The sequence below is a fragment of the Schistocerca cancellata genome, chromosome 11 (assembly GCF_023864275.1).
Source record: "Schistocerca cancellata isolate TAMUIC-IGC-003103 chromosome 11, iqSchCanc2.1, whole genome shotgun sequence".
NCBI lineage: Eukaryota > Metazoa > Arthropoda > Insecta > Orthoptera > Acrididae > Schistocerca > Schistocerca cancellata.
The window spans coordinates 26797783-26820213 of record NC_064636.1 but is presented as its reverse complement, the minus strand read 5'-3'; the positions used below and the strand labels follow the sequence as shown (position 1 = coordinate 26820213).

Genomic DNA, 22431 nt, shown 5'->3' with positions numbered 1-22431 from the left:
AAGTCAAATAAATCCGTAAAGAACAATTTATTGAAAATTTAAGTACAAACGTCTAGTGTTCTTCAAAATGGCACCCTGGGGTGTCTATACACTTTTTTCCAGCCATGTACCCTGAGTAGTAGTACTGTCTTAAGCAGAGGTCAAACATGTTTGACACGTCAGTGACTCGTCTGGCATACGCGGACGATATAATCCTAATCAGCGGTAGCAGAGAAGGGCTCAGAAGAATGGCAGGCTCGTACTGCAAGATTGCCAGTAGGGCAGGCCTGCAAGTCAGTGAAGGTAAGACAATACACAGTCCTGAGCGAGTCAGCGAGAGATGGGGGACCCGCTCACGGTGGACAGTCTCCGATTCAAAACGTCAAATACTTTCAAATACCTTGGTAGCCTCTGCAGTGATCAGGATCACTGTGAAACTGAAATAAATGCAAGAATTATTGGAGGGAACAGAGCACACTTTAGCCTTCATGATGTGCTGAAGAAACAATCCCGGTCAAGAAGTTTTAAGATCAGGCTGTACCAAAGTATGATTTTTTTTTTTTGGGTTTTAGGGCACACAACTACAATGGTCATTGGCGCCAGACTAAGTTAGGAATGCACCGTGAGGCACAAGGTTAAAACAGCAACTAAAAGGGACAATACTATAAAAGACAGACAGGCAGACGATTATAGAGAAAAAAAAAAAGGATAATCAAATGTCCTTAGACAGGTTTGTCAAGTTGATAAAACGAAGAACGCGAGCAGCTGCTCCTGGGTCATCCGCTAAAATGGCAACAGATGAAGAGAAACTACTTGTTTTAGAACGAAAAATCCTCCGAAAAATATATGGTCCTGTGATAGGTTCACAAATAGGGAATGGAGAATTAAAAAAAAACACAAGAATTAAAAGAGCTTTGTGCACAGTCTGACATCATAAAAATGACGATAAGAAGAAGGAGGCTGACCTGGGCTGGCCATGTAGCAAGGATGAATGAAGGGAGGATACCCAGTGATGTGTTTCTGGGAGCTGTAGCTGGAAGGAGGTACCGCGGACAAGATGGAAGGGCACTATTGACAAGGACGCCGAGGACATGGGACTAGGAGCAGGCGAGTGGTGGCAGGAGGCTCTTAACTGGGTACGATGGAGGAGGAGTGTGGAGTAGGCATATGGTCACTAAGGCCCAAGCCACTGATGAGTAAGTAAGGCATGAACTGTTTTGACAGGCCCAGTATCTCTCTGTAGAGATAAGTTGCCAGTCCCATTATGTGCTGTTGTAATACAATTCTGATGTCAGGAAAAGTAGAAATATTTTTATCTATGTCTTTAGTCATCGAGTTCCGAGGACCAAAGTCACTTTCTAACTGAGCTAGAACGGAAACTCTAGGTACAAATATCAACAATCTACGAGAAGAAATTGCTACTTACTATAAAGATGACACGTTAATTTGCAGACAGGCACAATTAATAGAAACTCGCACATATCCGAGCTGCTAGAGTTGGTGGTCACGTGTGCATAAGGTGTGCTTGCTTGTACAAATGAATGGTGCATGTTTCTCTCTTTCAGACAAATGCTGTGGCTGTAAGCTTATGTGTAAGAGCCAAGGTAACCACACAGTGTTGTTTTTGAGATTACAGTGCGCTGCTCTACACACAATTTTAAAGCACTGTGTGACAAAGCAAGCTGGGATAATTTTAATTCCCCTCTTGTTTTGCCATCTGCCTCCTTAAAGTTCATTTTTTTTCAATTTTGACTAATTACCATTAACATACGTGTATACAATCTACATTTTCATATAAGAGAAAGGCTGGCCTTCAGTTTTAAAGAATATAACACCAGGTCTCCCTTGGTGCTTAGTTTTATGTATATAATTGACTTTCTAATTTATTTTGACTATTACTATTTAGTATTTTTCATTATAGGGCAAAATCAGTAATTTTTTCATAACTTAAATTCTATTGTTGACATATATCAGGCGTACCGGTATGAAATGGGCATTAAGATACAAATGTGTCAATAGGGAACATTTGTTGTGAACGAGCCTTAATTTTTCTTTGGTTGGTTAGTATGACATGTGTCAAAGATATTTAGTATACATCAAGTCATGGAACAAACAACATCATATGTTTGCATCGTATTAACAATGTCGAATTTTGTACCAGAAAGTAATGATTTGCGGAAAGCATTAATTTTTTGTTTTCATTTGAAAAATAAAGTGCTGCAGAGTTGCACCGAATGCTTGTTGAGGCATATGGTGATCGTGCCCTATCAGAAGCAACATGCAAATTATGGTTTCAACGGTTCAGAAATAATGATTTTGATGTAAGAAATGGAGAACATGGAAGATTACCAAAAAAGTTCAAAGATGCCGAATTGCAAGCAATATTGGATGAAGATGATACTTCGAGTCAGAAGCAAATGGCAGCAATGCTAAATGTTGCACAGCAAACAATTTCTGACTGTTTGAAAGCTATGGGAAAGATCCAAAAATAAGGAAAATGGGTGCCACATGAACTGAATGAAAGATAGATGGAAAACCGAAAAACCATTTGTCAAATTTTGCTTCAAAGACATGAAAGAAAATAAATTTTGCATCAAATTGTCACTGGTGATGAAAAATGGATTTATTTCAATAATCCTAAACGGGAAAAATCATAGGTTAATCCGGGACAACCATCAACATCGACTGCAAAACCAGATCGATACGGCAAGAAGACAAGGCTCTCTGTTTGGTGGGATCAGAGAGGTGAGGTGTATCGTGAGCTTCTAAACCCCAATGAAACTGTGAATACTAATTGCTACAGACAACAAATGATTAATTTTAACTATGCATTGATCGAAAAAAGACCAGAATGGGCTAGAAGACATGGCAAAGTAATTTTTTTACACGACAATGCACCTGCACACAAAGTAAAACTGGTTCAGGATAAAATCAAAACACTTGGCTGGGAGCTGCTACCCCACCCCCCATATTCACCAGACTCGGCCCCTTCCGACTACCATTTTTTTTCATCAATGGGACACGCATTGGCTGAGGAACACTTAGATTCCTATGAAGAAGTCTAAAATTGGGTGTCTGATCAGTTTGATTCAAAAGACAAACATTTCTATTGATGTGGTGTCCACAAATTGCCAGAAAGGTGGTCCAAATGTTCAGAAAGCAATGGTCAGTACTTTGAATAAAATGTTTTTACTTTTCAATTCAAAATTAGTGTTTCATTTTCACAAAAAAAGCTCTATTCATACCGGTACACCTGGTAAACAAATGTAAATTCTGTAATAATTGTAAAAATTGGAAGATGAAATTCTAGTAATCTTTAAGTATTTATTTGGCTCTATTCGAAAACATGTTAGCAAAGTCAGCCCTTTATAAACTACAAAGTAATTAACAGTTTTGTCGAAAGTATTGTTTGTGTACTTATACTTGTTAATTTCATGATTTAAACAAATAATTCAGCTTTACCCTTGCAGTGGGAGAAACTGTTAAAAAGAACCAGTTTTTCAATGTATTCAGTTAATTTAATAAGAGTTAAGTTTTAATTCCAATTTCTGTAAATTTAACTTCGAACAATGTGACGTTTCAGTAACTATTATTGTGAGGATATATAAGGGCCCGGTTTTTGGTCACGAGACAATCAGTCCACGGCAGAGTTTTAGACGAGGAATCTGAGTTGCTTAGATCAACAACAATGCTGCAAATTAACTGTGGAACAAGAGTTACACAATTGGGCCGTGTGTAAATAGTGACAGTGTCCGCTCCATATGTACCTGTGTATTCTTCACGAACTGTGAACTTCGTGGTTAGGCTTTTACTGCTCGTATGTGGATGTTTCGCCTGCAAACTAATAATGAGGCGTATCGAAAGTGAAACAACAGTGCAGTGGCCGTATAACTGTGTATTATTGGGGGGTTGCAAACAGTACTGTGAAACAACTGTGCACATTTCGGTTACATAGTCTGCAGTAGTCAGTGTCGGAATCCACAGCCATTTTTTCAGCCAGTGTAGCAACGCAGACACTGAGGACAACAAGCAACAAATGATGATGCAATAAAAGCAGGTGCAACAGCCACAACTGTATTAGCAGTTGTAATATGATAGTTAACAAGTACTAAGGTCTGAAAGTAGTTCTTTGGTGTATCTGTCTTATGACAGATTTCAACTGGAGATCCTCCATCTTGTCCTATTCCAAGCATCTTCCTCCAACTGTTTGTATTTTTGTCCTGTTTTATTGTTGTCCATTGTTCCAATTCACTTCCTCTCATTCCTTCCACTTTTGCCTCTATAATTCCTTGTTGCAGACAATTCATACACAATGTATATCCCAGCCAAGATTTTTTTCTCTTTCTGGTACCTTTCAATAATCTTCTATCGTCATCTATTTTCTTCTTTCTTAAATGTCAATCCACTTCGCCCCATTCTTAAGTGTCAGTCCACCTCATCTTAAGCATTGTTCCCCCTAGCCACATTTCAAAACTGTGTACCGTATTTACTCGAATCTAAGCCGCACTCGAATCTAAGCCGCACTTGAAAAATGAGACTCGAGATAAAGGAAAAAAAAATATTCTCGAATCTAAGCCGCACCTGAAATCTGAGACTCGAAATTTAAGGGGAGAAAAAAGTTTTAGGCCGCACCTCCAAATTGAAACAAAGTTGGTACATTCTAATATGAGACACAATTTAGGTCGAATGAATGACGATGCAGCTACAGTAGTTTGGTTCGAGTCGTAAGCTTAGGAGTTAAGCTTTACCAGGTAGCCATTGCTATGCGTCAGGCGCTCTGTCCGTATTTATACGGGTACCCATTCCTTTTTCACGTGCTTCGTCTGGTTTGAATCGATTGCTTATTTTGCTTTGAGCTGATAAGTGCCGTTTTCTTTGTTATAGGTGTTTACGTCACTCTAAGCTGAAAATGCATTACTGTACTGTGTCATGCATTGTTTGTGGCATTCTGATAGTGCGTGTTTACGGCCTGTTGCCGCTCGCGGCATGGCTTGCTTTTGTGCGCGCTACTGCGGCTTACAATTAAAACAAAGAGAGGAATTGTCTCATAACCGAAACAACGGCAAGAGACTGCTATTTGTTGTTACTTACACTGCTGCTTTCTTTGATAATGATCAACAAGAACCAAATAATAGACTGCGTATGATAGAACATAGTTCTGAATGAGAGTTAGGCGAAAATTTTTCTCCGTTTGAAAATCTTTGCGGCCGCTTCTTTAGTACATCAAATTCTGCACAGAAATTAGAGTCATCTTAGATTTAAAAATCTAGTCAGTTGCCGTGCTTCATTTCTGACTGTATCACTATTAGGCATAAGAATAATACGAATATAAACATGAAACGATACGTATATTCTTCCGCGCTTGCTGTTGTCTCACTGTAGTTTCGTAGTTTATTAGGCAGACAGGATTTAAATGAGATAGCAGCAAACACGAAAGAATACATGGCAAAATGTTTATATTCCTATTATTCTTATGGTGAAGAGAATACTGCATGTGATTCACATTTCATCAGGTTTCTATTAGCAACAATCTCTTCTCACATGTAGGAAAAAATTCAGAACGTAGAGTTGGCCATATTGACAAACATCCCAAACAGTCTTGCCAGTCGGATTTTCGTATTACATTGAAATTCTGCTACATTCGAAGATGAACAATACGGAATTTGTATTTACTTCGTTGAGTAATGTATGAAAATGCAGTGGTCGAAACTCGGGGCGGAGAAAAAAGCTCGTCTTCCACATTTTTTTTTTTTTTTTTAATTCATTTACTGACGCAGAGGTTTTGGCGCAAGTATTTATCTTTGTGCCTACAAAGCATGCCCGTGTAGCGCTACATATATTCGACGGCAGAAGTTAGTTGTGGCGGCACCTACCAACATTTTTCAGAACTTCCGCTTGCTTTGCACTCGATTCTAAGCCGGAGGCGGTTTTTTGGATTACAAAAACCGGAAAAAAAGTGCGGCTTAGATTCGAGTAAATACGGTAAGTAACTCCTTTCTTTCTGTTTAAATGTCCAGAATTCACTGCTGTATAACACTATACTCCACATGTAACATTCAGCAAGTTTTTTTCTCTTCTCCATTCGAATTATTCTGCCTGTTAGTGACTGCTTCACCTTTTCATCACATGCTCTCTTTCCCATGAATATCCTCCTCCTCTTCAGTTCTTCTGTACAGCTTTTGTTCCACAATCCTAAACTTCTCAGGTAAACTAAATATTTTACTTGTTCTATCTTTTATCTGCATGAGAATGTGTTAACTTGTGCTTACTTCTTGCTTATTCTGGTCATTTTTATCTTTCCTATATTTGATTCCACACTCCTAGCTGCCTCTTTAATATCATCTGCAGCACCTCTTACAATTTCACCCCCAAATTGCTCGATGATTCACGCATTTTATAGTTTTTATCCTTTCTCCTCTAATTTCAATGCCTCTTGCACCCTCTAAGGCCTTACCTATCAGTTGTTCTGCTTATATGTTGCATACCTTTGCTGACAGTGGAGCACCCTAGCCCTATTCCATTTCTTCCACCTCCCCTCATTCCCTAGTCTCTCACTTCTTGCTCCCTTATTAACTGTCTATCTTTCCAGTCTCTACCCACATCTTTTAAAATTCTCAGCAATGTATTCCAGTCTTTTCCCAGTTGATGAGACAAATATACAGCTCTTTTTTTTATTTTCGTCCATTGCTTCTCCAGTCATCATCATACAACATACAGCAGCTCTTGTTCCTTTATCCTTTCTCCTTTCTGAATCCAAACTGGTCTTCCCACACATTTAACTCAATTTTCATTTCCGCTCTCCTCAGTACGATTCATTATGATGTTTCTGATAAATATAATTGTCCTATACTCATTGCATTTTTTTATATTGCACTTGGTAAAAGAACTAGAATGATCTTAAGTAGATCTTGGAGCCAAATTCCCGTGTAATAAATTCTGTTTACTACCTCAGGCCATTTGGCTATTTGGACCAAAGACTTTCATTGTCTCAGATGGTATTCTGTCATAGCCCATTGCTTTGTTTTCCTGGGGATCCCGAAATGCTTTCTCCAATTCTCATTTCGTTGTCTTAGGATGTCAGTCTCCTCCATTTTGTTCTCAATCGTCCAAAACTAGTGTGATGTTGAAAGTTATTAAATATGAAAAATGTGTTTAGAGCAGTCAGGAAAATGTATTTAGAAGAGAGGTTGGCAATGTTGTAAAGCTGGGCTCTCTGTCGATTCCCCATTGTCATACGCGCCACAACGTGAAAATTGTGTAAAGTTTGGTACGACTCCCTTAGTCTCATGCAGTTGAGTTTTCTGAGACGACTCATAAGCCATATTTCTAAACCTCTGCTGTGTGGAGTTAACCCACATTTCAAGGTGCAACCTTGAACCTCCTTACCATCTGTGTGTAAAACGCCACTCTGTATGAGCAGTTCTAAAACAGCTGACTGCCATAATTTACAACCGTGTGGAAAAGTGTCAAACACCTGCCGAATATTTTCATTCCGTAACACAATATCAGAGTACAATAGAGAAAACCCAAACTTGCGGTTTGACGGTGAATGTTGAGCCACTCTATTTATTTTCACTGTAAGCAGTGGTACACAAAAATTGTGTGGAGGTTGGTACTACGGCCTCAGTCTGAGATATTTAAGTCTTCTGGACGAACATAAAGATCTGCACAAATGCCCCCCACAACTCTGCTACACAGTGCTAACTGGCAAATCAATTCATAGGCTCAAGACTGGTTACTACCCATTTGAAAAACATGACTCAATATCAACTGTTTTAAGAATGTTGACTATCACTACTTAAAACCACTTGCAAAAATTTTCAAAATGCTTCCTGGTAAATTCAGTTCTGCAATACATCTCCTGGGACAGCTCTGTCCCAGGGCCTTTAACTCTGAGCTGTCCCTCACCCGAATGCAGCACTCCTACAAAATCCACCTCCGACAATTTAAAACTTACAAGATTTCATGTTGCCTACTGACCTGCCTGATGTCCTCCAGGAAGAGTGCCTTGTCCTTGAGGATGGGCTTCTTGATGGGTCCGCTAAGCAGCTTCGACGCCTCCACGCGCTCCGCCTTCAGGGACGACAGGCACCTCGCGAACACCGCCTCCCCGATCAGCGTGACGGGCATCCCGTACTCCAGTGCGGCTATCGCCGTCCACTTGCCCGTACCCTTCTGACCGGCAGAGTCCAGGATCTTCTCCACCAGGTACGAACCTGTTTTAAGTTAAAAATAATGAAGGAGAAACAATACGTATATTGTGCATCTGCCTAGCCAGTCTGAATGGTATTAAAAAAAAAAAAAAAAAAAAAAAAAAAAATATTTTCAATTTTGCATTTCAGAATTCCCATGTAATGTTCAAGTACAATTCATTGTGGCCTTCATACCGAGTAGGATCATCACTTCAGCAACACTCGTTTGCTACTGAGGAATTTTTATTTATGAGGGTTGTAACTTTAATAGTGTTTTGTGGTTTTAGGGCGCACAACTTCAATGGTCATTAGCGCCCTGACTACTCTAAAAATGCACCGCGAGGCACAAGTTGACAACAACTAAAAGGGAAAACACGCTAAAAGAGACTGACAGGCATAGGATTAAAAAACAACATCAAATGTCCTTAGCGAGGTTTGTCAAATTGATAAAACAAAGAACACGAGCAGCTGCTCGTGGGTCATCCGCTAAAACGGCATCGAAAGTATTAGGCAGGTTAAGATCGAGGCGCAGTTGGTTAAGATCGGGACAGGACATTAAAATGTGTCTAACCGTCAGCAAGTGCCCACATGGGCAGAACGGCGCCGGCGCAGCCGTCAGCAGATGGCGATGGCTGAACTGGCAGTGTCCAATCCTTAACCTTGCTAAAACGACCTCCTCCCGCCGAGAAGGGCGTGAGGAGGACGTCCAAGCCACGGGAAGAGGTTTTAAGGCCCGAAGCTTGTTGTCGGTAAGTGCAGCCCAATCGGCATGCCACAGCGACACAACGCGCCGACAAATGATCCTGCTAAAATCGGACGAAGGGACACAACAAGAAGCTGTCCGAGGCTGGAGGACCGCAGCCTTGGCCGCGGCATCTGCAGCTTCGTTCCCAGGGATACCGACATGGCCAGGAACCCACATAAAGCTAACCGGCGGACTGACGTCCACCAGCCGCTGAAGAGAGCGTTGGATCCGGTGTACGAAAGGGTGAACCGGGTACGGATCACTGAGGCTCTGGATGGCGCTCAGGGAATCTGAGCAGATGACATAAGCAGAATGTCGGTGGCGGCAGATGTAAAGAACAGCCTGGTAGAGGGCAAAGAGCTCAGCTGTGAAGACCGAACAATGATCATGGAGCCGGTATTGGAAACTTTGTGCCCCGACTATAAAGGAACACCCGACCCCGTCATTGGTCTTAGAGCCATCTGTATAAATGAAAGTCATGTTGATGAACTTCGAACGAAGTTCCAAAAAACGGGAGTGGTAGACCGAACTGGCGGTGACCTCTTTTGGGAGCGAGCTGAGGTCAAGGTGAACGCGGACCTGAGCCTGGAGCCAAGGTGGCGTGTGGCTCTCGCCCACTCGAAAGGTTGCAGGGAGTGAAAAATGAAGGTGTTGAAGGAGGCGACGAAAGCGAACTCCAGGGGGTAGCAAGGCAGAGACATACAACCCGTATTGAAGGTCGAGAGAGTCGTCAAAAAAGGAACGATAAGACGGATGGTCGGGCATTGACAGTAGCCGACAGGCATACCGACAAAGCAGTATATCGCGCCGGTAGGTGAGTGGCAATTCGCCAGCGTCAGCATGAAGACTCTCTACGGGACTAGTATAAAATGCTCCGATCGCAAGTCGTAAACCCCGATGTTGTATGGAGTTGAGGCGGCGTAAGATGGATGGCCGTGCAGAGGAGTATACGAAGCTCCCATAATCCAGCTTGGAGCGGACGATCGACCGATATAGACGAAGTAGGACGGTTCGATCCGCTCCCCACGACATTCCACTGAGAACACGGAGGACATTTAAAGAACGGGTACAACGGGCGGCCAAATATGACACATGTGGAGACCAGCTAAGTTTCCTGTCAAAGGTAAGGCCTAAAAATTTGGTTGTCTCCACGATTGGGAGAGCAACGGGACCAAGTCGTAAGGACGGTGGGAGAAACTCTTTGTAGCGCCAGAAGTTAATACAGACCGTCTTCTCGGCAGAAAAACGGAAGCCATTGGCGACACTCCAGGAGTAAAGACGGTCAAGAGAACGCTGAAGACAGCGCTCCAGGACACGTGTACGCTGCGCGCTGCAATAGATGGTAAAATCGTCCACAAAAAGGGAGCCTGATACATCAGCTGGGAGGCAATCCATTATTGGATTGATCGCGATGGCGAACAGAGCGACGCTCAAAACTGAGCCCTGTGGCACCCCATTCTCCTGGCGAAAGGTGTCGGACAGGACAGAACCCACACGTACCCTGAACTGTCGATCCATTAAAAAGGAACGAATAAAAAGAGGGAGGCGACCGCGAAGGCCCCATGTATGCATGGTGCGGAGAATGCCCGCCCTCCAACAGGTGTCGTAAGCCTTCTCCAAATCAAAGAACACAGCCGCGGTCGGGCGCTTCCGCAAGAAGTTATTCATAATGAAGGTCGACAAGGTAACCAGATGGTCAACAGCAGAGCGGCGCCTACGAAATCCACATTGGACATTGGTAAGTAGGCTTCGAGACTCGAGCAGCCAAACCAATCGAGAGTTAACCATTCGCTCCATCACTTTACAGACACAGCTGGTAAGTGAGATAGGTCGATAACTGGAAGGCAAGTGCTTGTCCTTCCCCGGCTTAGGAATCGGGACAACAATAGACTCGCGCCAGCATGCGGGAACATGTCCCTCAATCCAGATGCGATTGTATGTACGAAGAAGAAAACCTTTACCCGCAGGAGAAAGGTTCTTCAGCATCTGAATATGAATAGAATCAGGCCCTGGAGCGGAGGACCGTGATCGGCCAAGTGCGGTTTCGAGTTCCCGCATGGTGAATGGGGCATTATAACTTTCACAATTCGAGGAGCAAAAGTCAGGTGGCCTAGCCTCCTCTGCCTGTTTGCGGGGGAGGAAGGCAGGGTGGTAATGAGCGGAGCTCGAAACCTCGGCGAAAAAGCGGCCGAAGGCATTGGAGACAGCCTCAGGGGCCACAAGGACTTCATTCGCGACCTTCAAGCCAGAAACTGGGGAGTGGACCTTAGTGCCAGATAGCCGGCGCAGGCTACCCCAGACAACAGAAGAAGGAGTAAAACTGTTGAAGGTGCTTGTGAAAGCAGCCCAGCTGGCTTTCTTGCTTTCGTTAATAATACGACGACACTGAGCACGTAATCGTTTATAATTAATACAATTCGCCACTGTAGGGTGGCGTTGAAAGGTGCGTAAAGCACGTCGACGAGCACGTAAAGCGTCTCTACATGCTGCGGTCCACCAGGGGACCGGTACGCGACGTGGAGAAGAAGTAGGGTGAGGGATGGAATATTCAGCAGCAGCGAGAATGACTTCCGTGAGGTGTGCGACCTGACGATCGCAGCTTGCGAAGGTTTGATCCTGAAAGGTCGCCCTGGAAGAAAAGAGCCCCCAGTCTGCCTTGGAGATGGTCCAACTAGAGGAGCACGGAGAGGGAGTATGCTGCAGGAGATGGATAACACACGGGAAGTGGTCGCTCGAATATGTATCAGCAAGTGCATACCACTCAAACCGGCGTGCAAGTTGGGGAGTACATATAGAGAGGTCTAAATGGGAATAGGTATGAGATGTGTCCGAAAGAAAAGTAGGGGCGCCAGTATTAAGGCAGACAAGATTGAGCTGGTTGAAAAGGTCTGCTAACAAGGAGCCCCTCGGGCAGGAGGCTGGAGAACCCCAAAGGGGATGGTGGGCATTGAAGTCTCCAGTTAACAAAAACGGTGCAGGTAGCTGAGCAATAAGTTGCATCATGTCTGCCCTGGTAACGGCAGATGACGAGGGAGTGTAAACGGTACAAAAGGAAAACGTAAAAGTGGGGAGAGTAATGCGGATGGCGACTGCCTGGAGGCCGGTGTGCAACGTGATGGGATCGTAGTAAATATCATCCCGGACCAGCAACATAACCCCTCCATGAGCTGGGATTCCTACCATAGGGGGTAGGTCAAAACGCACAGAGGTGTAATGTGCCAAGGCAATGTGATCGCATGGGCGTAGCTCCGTTTCCTGGAGGGCTACGACGAGCGGACGATGCAAGCGGAGCAGCAACTTCAAGTCCTCTCGGTTGGAGCGAATGCTGCGAATATTCCAGTGAATAAGTGCCATCGTAAGAAAAGGAAGATGAAAGAAGGGGTCACCTCGAAGGCCGCTTAGGGCCTGGCTTCGAGCGAGCACTGCCGCCGCTATCAGTAGGCGGACAGTCATCGTCCATGGGGTCTATAGGGTCATCGGCCATCTCGGGAGGATGGCCGGGAGGGGGAGCTTCCTCCGCCGGTGAACGGCCAGATGTACGGCTACCGGCGGTGCGGCCAGGCGAAACGGATGACGGCCTGGGGCGGCAACCGCTGGGTGGCGCAGGAGAAGAGATGCGCCGTGGCGGAGAAGGAGAACTGTGCTTCCTATGCGCCTTTTTGGAAGGACGTTTGGTGGAAGTATCGGTCGAAGGCTGGGAGGTCGAGGGACGGAGGAAGTCTGCACGGGATGGTTCCTTCTTGAAGGACCGTGCATCTGACTTCAGTGTCTTCGACTTAGCAGAAGCTGAGGAAGTGGCTGGTGTCTGGTGTGATGGGAGGAAGAGGAGACGTCGACCGCGCGATCTTAGCACTGGCCGAACGGACGACCGTGGTGCTGAAGGTCAGATCGCATGTCTGGGTTGCGACCTCCCGGGTAGTCCGAGGAGAGGCGAGGACAGTACTATATTTCCCCGCAGGGAGCAGCGTGGGCTTCCTACTAGCCAATAGCTTGCGAGCAGCTGAGGTGGACACTTTCTCTTTGACACGAATTTCTTGGATGCAACGTTCGTCCTTATAGACAGGACAGTCGCGGGAGGATGCGGCATGGTCACCCTGACAGTTCACACAATGAGGAGACGGAGGTGGACAGTCACCCTCATGGGCATCCCTGCCACAAGTGACACATTTAGCCGCATTGGAACAAGACTGTCGAGTGTGATTGAAACGCTGACACTGGTAGCAGCGCGTAGGTGTCGGGACATAGGGGCGAACAGAAATAACCTCGTAGCCCGCCTTGATGCGCGATGGCAGCTTAACACTATCGAAGGTCAAGAAGAGTGTCCGGGTCGGTACAAGGTCGTTGTTGACCTTTTTCATGACCCGATGGACAGCCGTCACGCCCTGCTCAGCGAGGAAAGATTGAATCTCCTCGTCAGTCAATCCGTCGAGGGAGCTAGTATACACTACACCACGAGACGAATTCAAAGTTCGGTGGGCCTCCACCCGGACAGGGAACGTGTACAGGAGGGTGGCCCGAAGCAGTTTTTGTGCCTGAAAGGCATTCTCAGTTTCTAGTAATAAGGTGCCGTTACGCAACCTGGTACAAGATTTGACAGATCCGGCTATGGCATCAACGCCCTTTTGAATAACAAAAGGGTTGACAGAGGAAAAATCCTTTCCGTCCTCAGTGCGAGAAACTACGAGGAACTGTGGGGCAGGCGGTAGTACTTTTGTCACTGTTGGCTGGTCACGTTTCCGTTTTTGGGTCGAAGTCGAAAGCGATGGAGTAGAATCCATTGCGGAGGAATCCCCCATGATTGCCAGCGTCTCCGATGGCGCGCTCCTTCCTTGTGGGGACCCTCTCAGAGGGCACTCCCGCCTTAGGTGAATGTTTACACCTCAGGTCACACCTCCCGAGAAACAGACGGAGGGACCAATCGGCATGGTCAGAAGGTATCAGCTCAGGCAATCACCCCTCCCCGGGCCTGGCCTTTACCAGGGGGTACGCGCGTGCCTTACATGTCTACCCAGGGCGGGGACTTACGCGTTACCCCGTCACCGGCTACGCGTGCGAACGCGTGGGTCGGCCTTCAGACACGCACAGGGAGGAAGGAAGAAGAGGAAAAAGAAGAGAGAGAGGGAGAAAGAGGATAGACTGTCTCAAACGCCGAGGCGGAGACCAGAGAAGGCAAGGAGAAGAAGGCAATGAGAAGGCAAGGAGAAAAAGGCAATGAGAAGGCAAGGAGAAAAAGGCAATGAGAAGGCAAGGAGAAAAAGGCAATGAGAAGGCAAGGAGAAAAAGGCAATGAGAAGGCAAGGAGAAAAAGGCAATGAGAAGGCAAGGAGAAAAAGGCAATGAGAAAAAGGCAATGAGAAGGCAAGGAGAAGTCAAGGGAAAGAGTAAGGAAGACAGTGAGGTGGAGAAGAGCAAAGAAAGGGACCAACAAAAGGAAGGAAGAAACGAGAAGTTTAAATCCAAAAAGACCACGATTATAGGTCGTGAAACCGTCCGTCTCCGGACGCAGGCGCTAACTACCCCCGTGAGGGGGATGGACTCCTTTTAGTCGCCTCTTACGACAGGCAGGAATACCTCGGGCCTATTCTAATCCCCGGACCCGCAGGGGGGAACTTTAATAGTGGCAACTATTTATTTACAGCTTGTACAAAATATGTATGTTTCAAAGTTTTGCTGGCCTGCAAAGTAGTCACCAGCATTGCGTATAACCCGTTGCCAGCACCGTGGAAGTCATAGGATACTCTTAGCAGTGCCAGTTGTGTTGACAGTTCAACCGGTGCGGTCTATTGCCCGACTAATTTGTAGCAATTCTGAAGCGAATGCCGTGAAGCATTTCCTTCACTTTAGAAATCGAGTCGAACTTACGAGGGCTTAAGTCAGAGGAGTGCAGTAGATGGTATAGCACTTAGCAGCCCCATCAGTCAACAAATCAGTAACAGCTTGCACTGTATGTGCTTGAGAATTGTCCTGCAAAATGATGGTCAGGTCCTGCAGAAAGTGTCAGCACTTCTGTCTCTATGTTGATCATTTTTGGAACACAACCTCGACCAGCTTAAAGACAGAAGTGATGACACTTTCTGCAGGACCTAACCACCATTTTGCAGGACAATGCTCAAGCATGTACAGTGCAAGCTGTTACCGATTTATTTGACTTATGTGGCTGCTAAGTGCTGTACCACCTACTGCACTCCCCTGACTTAAGCCCTCATGAGTTCAACTCGATTTCTAAAGTGAAGGAAATGCTTCACAGCATTCGCTTCAGAATTGCTACAAATTCGTCGGGCAATAGACCGCACCGGTCGTACTGTCAACACAACTGGCTATGCTAAGAGTATCCTACGACTTTCACATCGCTGGAAACGGGTTATACACAATGCTCGTGACTACTATGAAGGTCAGTAAAACTTGGAAATACGTATCTATTTTGTACGAGCTGTAAATATATAGTTACCAGTATTAAAGTTCCAACCCTCGTATTTTGTTTATTCTTCGTAATTACAGCCTATTTTCTGAAAAGCTAAAACAGGCCATATAAATCACATTTCCTTGGATAGTAATAAATTATATAACACCTATTTATTTCTGCTACTTAATTTTTAAAATACTACTACTACTACAATAAAACCCTTAACCAGTTACCCAATTACTAGTACTACAGAATATGTTCTGTATTTGTTCATTTATCTTGCTTCATTTAACCTGTAGATGGTTGTTTCTGCTACTGGATCCACCTTCACACTATACCAGTCAACAGCCACAGTCGTCTGGCATCCTAAAATGTCGGGCAGCAAGTCAGAAGCATTTCCACTACAGCGAGCAATTCCACCATCAGTGTTACCTCAAAGTCCACACTTCCACCACTTGCACCAGCGCAATGTAGATTCTTGGGACACTACCCTATTCGGCGGTCACTGACCTCAGTTGTCTTCTCTCCACCTGTGGAGTGTGTCGTCTAGCTTGCACGGGAACACGCTGGCGTGTGGTTGAATGCCTCAGAATCTCCCTTTGCCTTCCTAGATACTGCAGCTGCAGTATAATCCGATATACACCAGGTCGACTCGCTCCTTACTGCTGCTTTGGGATGCAAAATCCTTAATATCCGACATCCGTCACCCGCCACATCTTCATAGAGTGTGCAGTCCCACATTGTGTGTTCTGGTGTGCCCACACTGCTGCATGCACAGCTATCATTCATCTGTCTTCTGATTTTGTATAGAAATGTAGCGTTTGGGCCAGTACCAATCCACTCACCAGATTAAGAATCTCATTTTTATTCACTCCTTATTTTAGGGAGAAATTTCTATATTCTCCTGCCTGTGCCTGAAGTGTTCCGTACATTTTTTCACAGTTTTAATGTGTGGTCTTTTATTGCCTTTTTCAACTGGCCTCAGTTCCAAGCCCCCTTCATACTTCCACTCTATTTCCCTTCATTAACCAGTAAAAGGCTCCCCTTTTCCTAATTTCCAAGTCTAGTTACCGGGGAATGTGGCCCGCTGGCTACTTGCCTACGCATTTGTTCTCAGTAGCCAATGTGTGGGAGAAAGGTCAAATGTTAACCGCTGGTCACTTCCTGGAGCATTGGCCTGAGCTGGACACTGTCTCACCTCTCAGCTAGCAATGACAATTCCTTTCCCACTCAGTTTTTCTTGGACTTTGTTCCAGCATTAAAATTCTCATCATTTTATTCCTGCTATGAGTCAGACTTCACAGAGTCAGACTTCACAAACCAATCTGGGCGAGCACATTTGTATTTTGAATCAGGAATAAACTACACCTTTTAATTCAACTTCCCTTAAAGGCAGCCCCCCCTCCAGCCTATACTGATCAAATCTTTTCTCAGCTGTACAATACTAATGCAGCCATCTGCCACCCTATCATGATTTAATCTGAAAAGAAGTGAAGTGAATGGACAGGACTGAACAGGACAAGAACCAGTCACACCAGCTGCAATGCCGTGTTACTCAAGTGGGGACTCTTGAACTCTCCAGCCTGCAACTGTGCGGCCCCAGAACGAACCATTCAGCATATTACCAGAGAGTGCCTTTGGGAAAGCCTCCACGACTATTTAGTGACTTATTAATGTTGCTCCCTCTGCTATAAATTGGCTTCATTCACTACATGTTTAACTGATTAAATGAATTATTTTAGTTTTATAGTTTAAAAGTTCTCTTTATTAATATTATTAAATTATTAATTTTCAGAATTTAGCTTTATTTCTAAATCCTCAAATGTATAATTGCGAAGTACATGTATTTCATAATTCTGCTGTCATTACCAAATGATAAATAAATAAAAATCAACTGATCACTGAAGAATAAGTTCGATCTGTATTATAGCCACATCTGTAATCTACAAACCAAACCACTGAGCAGTGCATGGTGCGTTCTACCACATGTTAGTATTACTTACGGTATGCACCTACAGTACACAGGATTAACAACTGCTTAAATGCGCAAGCACATGTGTGTGTGTGTGTGTGTGTGTGGGGAGGGGGGGGGGGTGTTCTAATTCAGATCTTGTATTTGTGGTATCTACAGAAGTGACACCTAGCAGACTGAGATATTCTTGAGATTCCTTAATTAATACGCACAAGCACATCATACGCCCCCCCCCCCCCCCCAAACACACACACAGAGCTCTTCAATCTTGTTTATGGATATGCCACACCTTAATGCCTCAACTACATAATTATTTTATTCTAGATATATTTTTCCCACGTGGAATGTTTCCCTCTATTACATTCATATAATTAATTTTTTTATTCTATCCACATACTGTCTTGAAGTGGTAAAATGATTCCATAATGCACTGCAAAAAAAGATTACCTGTATAGGAGAAATCACAGTGTTATCTTCTTCAACACAACAATGCTCCCAGTCAAATAACATAAATGTGAGACATGCCAAAAACAAAATGGAAAATAGTTCCCGCTACTCACTAAATCCAGCCCCTCTGCCTTTTGCCTGTTCCTACATTGTCAGAGATCATATAAGTGATGAAAGCACTTTAGGCACTATATGACCTGCATTTTGAAGATGCTGGAAATGGTTTCCAATCAACACATTAAACAATGTGACACCTTCATTTGGTACTGTGGACACAAGTTCGAGTGATGCCCTCCATATTTTTTCTATTAAACACGATGGAAAATCCGTGTAGGAATATCAGCAATATACATTGTTGCTATTAATGTAGATTGTGGAAAAAATACAGAAGCTAAATGCAGTGATACTAACCATCCTTGTCCTTGAACTTGAGGATGTCCCTCGTTATTTCAATCAGGAAGGAGTCCAGCTCCCCTTTGTTCCACTCAGCTAACACCTGCAGCACAGGAATAGGTTGATTTACTTTACTTTACTTGTTACAAATCTCCAATTCATTAATGATTTTTCTTCAGATTACAAAAAGATAGGGAACAAATGCAATTAAGAATACTGCATTCTTCCCTTTCCATGAAGTAAACCCATTATTTAAAAAATACAGTAAACTATTAACAACTAAGTTATCAAACAAAGTCACTAAAGTACTTAAGCTATGAACAAACTATCTGTGTCTTTGATTATGTATGTAAGCTTTGTATTTGCACGTTGGGATGGTCGTGTAACACTTTGAATTACAAGGCACTGCCTATCTTTACTCAAACAATCTCTTGATAGTTTTTGCTATTGTAGGCAGTTCAGTGTTCAAGTGCGAGTGGGAGCTGCATACACATTACTTCAAACTTCTGTCAGTAAATATAAAGATAGTAACTGTTCCCAAAAGAACAGATACCATTGATGACCATGCAGCTTCTCTAGAATAAATGATAATTAATTGAAACTACCAGCTGCTGACAGGTGGTGATGTTATACCTTGATGGGGACAGCTGAAAATGTGTGCCCCGACTGGGACTCGAATCCGGGATCTCCTGCTTACATGGCAGACACACTATCCATCTGAGCCATCAAGGACACAGATGAACAGCGCGACTTGCACTCTTCCCGTGAGACCCACATTCCCAACTGTCCACAATCGACATATGTAATGTTCCTAATAGATATTTGCCTATCCATTCATTACTCACGCCAACTAAGGTGACAATTCCCATAAGAGGTATATCAACATCGCCTGTCGGCAACTGAGGGTTTCAATTAATTATCATTTATTCTGTCAATAATTTAATGACATTTTCACAATATTTCAATTCACTGCTATCTATGTCCATACTGTTCAAGCCGATTTACAGTTGTTGTTGTTGTGGTCTTCAGTCCTGAGACTGGTTTGATGCAGCTCTCCATGCTACTCTATCCTGTGCAAGCTTCTTCATCTCCCAGTACCTACTGCAACCTACATCCTTCAGAATCTGCTTAGTGTATTCATCTCTTGGTCTCCCCCTACGATTTTTACCCTCCACGCTGCCCTCCAATACTAAATTGGTGATCCCTTGATGCCTCAGAACATGTCCTACCAACCGATCCCTTCTTCTGGTCAAGTTGTGCCACAAACTTCTCTTCTCCCCAATCCTATTCAATACTTCCTCATTAGTTATGTGATCTACCCATCTAATCTTCAGCATTCTTCTGTAGCACCACATTTCGAAAGCTTCTCTTCTCTTCTTATCCAAACTATTTACCGTCCATGTTTCACTTCCATACATGGCTACACTCCATACAAATACTTTCAGAAATGACTTCCTGACACTTAAACCTATACTCGATGTTAACAAATTTCTCTTCTTCAGAAACGCTTTCCTTGCCATTAACAGTCTACATTTTATATCCTCTCTACTTCGACCATCATCAGTTATTTTGCTCCCCAAATAGCAAAACTCCTTTACTACTTTAAGGGTCTCATTTCCTAATCTAGTTCCCTCAGCATCACCCGACTTAATTCCACTACATTCCATTATCCTCGTTTTGCTTTTGTTGATGTTCAACTTATATCCTCCCTTCAAGATACCATCCATTCCGTTCAACTGCTCTTCCAAGTCCTTTGCTGTCTCTGACAGAATTACAATGTCATCGGCAAACCTCAAAGTTTTTATTTCTTCTCCATGGATTTTAATACCTGCTCCGAAATTTTCTTTTGTTTCCTTTATTGCTTGCTCAATATACAGATTGAATAACATCGGGGAGAGGCTACAACCCTGTCTCACTCCCTTCCCAACCACTGCTTCCCTTTCATGTCCCTCGACTCTTATAACTGCCATCTGGTTTCTGTACAAATTGTAAATAGCCTTTCGCTCCCTGTATTTTACCCCTGCCACCTTTAGAATTTGAAACAGAGTATTCCAGTCAACATTGTCAAAAGCTTTCTCTAAGTCTACAAATGCTAGAAACGTAGGTTTGCCTTTCCTTAATCTTTCTTCTAAGATAAGTAGTAAGGTCAGTATTGCCTCACGTGTTCCAGTATTTCTACGGAATCCAAACTGATCTTCCCCGAGATTGGTTTCTACTAGTTTTTCCATTCGTCTGTAAAGAATTCGTGTTAGTATTTTGCAGCTGTGGCTTATTAAACTGATTGTTCGGTAATTTTCACATCTGTCAACACCTGCTTTCTTTGGGATTGGAATTATTATATTCTTCTTGAAGTCTGAGGGTATTTCACCTGTCTCATACATCTTGCTCACCAGATGGTAGAGTTTTGTCAGGACTGGCTCTCCCAAGGCCGTCAGTAGTTCAAATGGTATGTTGTCTACTCCGGGGGCCTTGTTTCGACTCAGGTCTTTCAGTGCTCTGTCAAACTCTTCACACAGTATCGTATCTCCCATTTCATCTTCATCTACATCCTCTTCCATTTCTATAATATTGTCCTCAAGTACATCGCCCTTGTATAGACCCTCTATATACTCCTTCCACCTTCCTGCTTTCCCTTCTTTGCTTACAACTGGGTTTCCATCTGAGCTCTTGATGTTCATACAAGTGGTTCTCTTATCTCCAAAGGTCTCTTTAATTTTCCTGTAGGCAGTATCTATCTTACCCCTAGTGAGATAAGCCTCTACATCCTTACATTTGTCCTCTAACGATCCCTGCTTAGCAGTTTTGCACTTCCTATCGATCTCATTATTGAGACGTTTGTATTCCTTTTTTCCTGCTTCATTTACTGCATTTTTATATTTTCTCCTTTCATCAATTAAATTTAATATTTCTTCTGTTACCCAAGGATTTCTACTAGCCCTCATCTTTTTACCTACTTGATCGTCTGCTGCCTTCACTACTTCATCTCTCAAAGCTACCCATTCCTCTTCTACTGTATTTCTTTCCCCCATTCCTGTCAATTGTTCCCTTATGCTCTCCCTGAAACTCTGTGCAACCTCTGGTTCTTTCAGTTTATCCAGGTCCCATCTCCTTAAATTCCCACCTTTTTGCAGTTTCTTCAGTCTTAATCTACAGGTCATAACCAATAGATTGTGGTCAGAGTCCACATCTGCCCCTGGAAATGTCTTACAATTTAAAACCTGGTTCCTAAATCTCTGTCTTACCATTATATAATCTATCTGATACCTTTTGGTATCTCCAGGGTTCTTCCATGTATACAACCTTCTATCATGATTCTTAAACCAAGTGTTAGCTATAATTAAGTTGTGCTCTGTGCAGAATTCTACCAGGCGGCTTCCTCTTTCATTTCTTAGCCCCAATCCATATTCACTTACTACGTTTCCTTCTCTCCCTTTTCCTACACTCGCATTCCAGTCACCCATGACTATTAAATTTTCGTCTCCCTTCACAATCTGAATAATTTCTTTTATTTCATCATACATTTCTTCAATTTCTTCGTCATCTGCAGAGCTAGTTGGCATATAAACTTGTACTACTGTAGTAGGTGTGGGCTTCGTATCTATCTTGGCCACAATAATGCGTTCACTATGCTGTTTGTAGTAGCTTACCTGCATTCCTATTTTCCTATTCATTATTAAACCTACTCCTGCATTACCCCTATTTGACTTTGTGTTTATAACCCTGTAGTCACCTGACCAGAAGTCTTCTTCCTCCTGCCACCGAACTTCACTAATTCCCACTATATCTAACTTTAACCTATCCATTTCCCTTTTCAAATTTTCTAACCTACCTGCCTGATTAAGGGATCTGACATTCCACGCTCCGATCCGTAGAACGCCAGTTTTCTTTCTCCTGATAACGACATCCTCTTGAGTAGTCCCCGCCCGGAGATCCGAATGGGGGACTATTTTACCTCCGGAATATTTTACCCAAGAGGACGCCATCATCATTTAATCATACAGTAAAGCTGCATGCCCTCGGGAAAAATTACGGCCGTAGTTTCCCCTTGCTTTCAGCCGTTCGCAGTACCAGCACACAAGGCCGTTTTGGTTATTGTTACAAGGCCAGATCAGTCAATCATCCAGACTGTTGCCCCTGCAACTACTGAAAAGGCTGCTGCCCCTCTTCAGGAACCACACGTTTGTCTGGCCTCTCAACAGATACCCCTCCGTTGTGGTTGTACCTACGGTACGGCTATCTGTATCGCTGAGGCACAGCAAGCCTCCCCACCAACGGCAAGGTCCATGGTTCATGGGGGGGC

At 43.7% G+C, this 22431-nt stretch overlaps 1 protein-coding gene across 1 annotated transcript in view; it reads right to left on the bottom strand.

The window, feature by feature from the left end:
• Positions 1-22431, bottom strand: part of LOC126108494 (6-phosphogluconate dehydrogenase, decarboxylating) — a 159004-nt gene that overhangs the window by 24688 nt on the left and 111885 nt on the right. The window contains exons 5-6 of the mRNA XM_049913751.1: positions 18150-18234; positions 7960-8195 (exon numbers count right to left, since the gene is read on the bottom strand). Coding sequence (XP_049769708.1) covers positions 7960-8195; positions 18150-18234 — 321 coding nt within the window. The remainder of the gene's footprint in view (positions 1-7959; positions 8196-18149; positions 18235-22431) is intronic.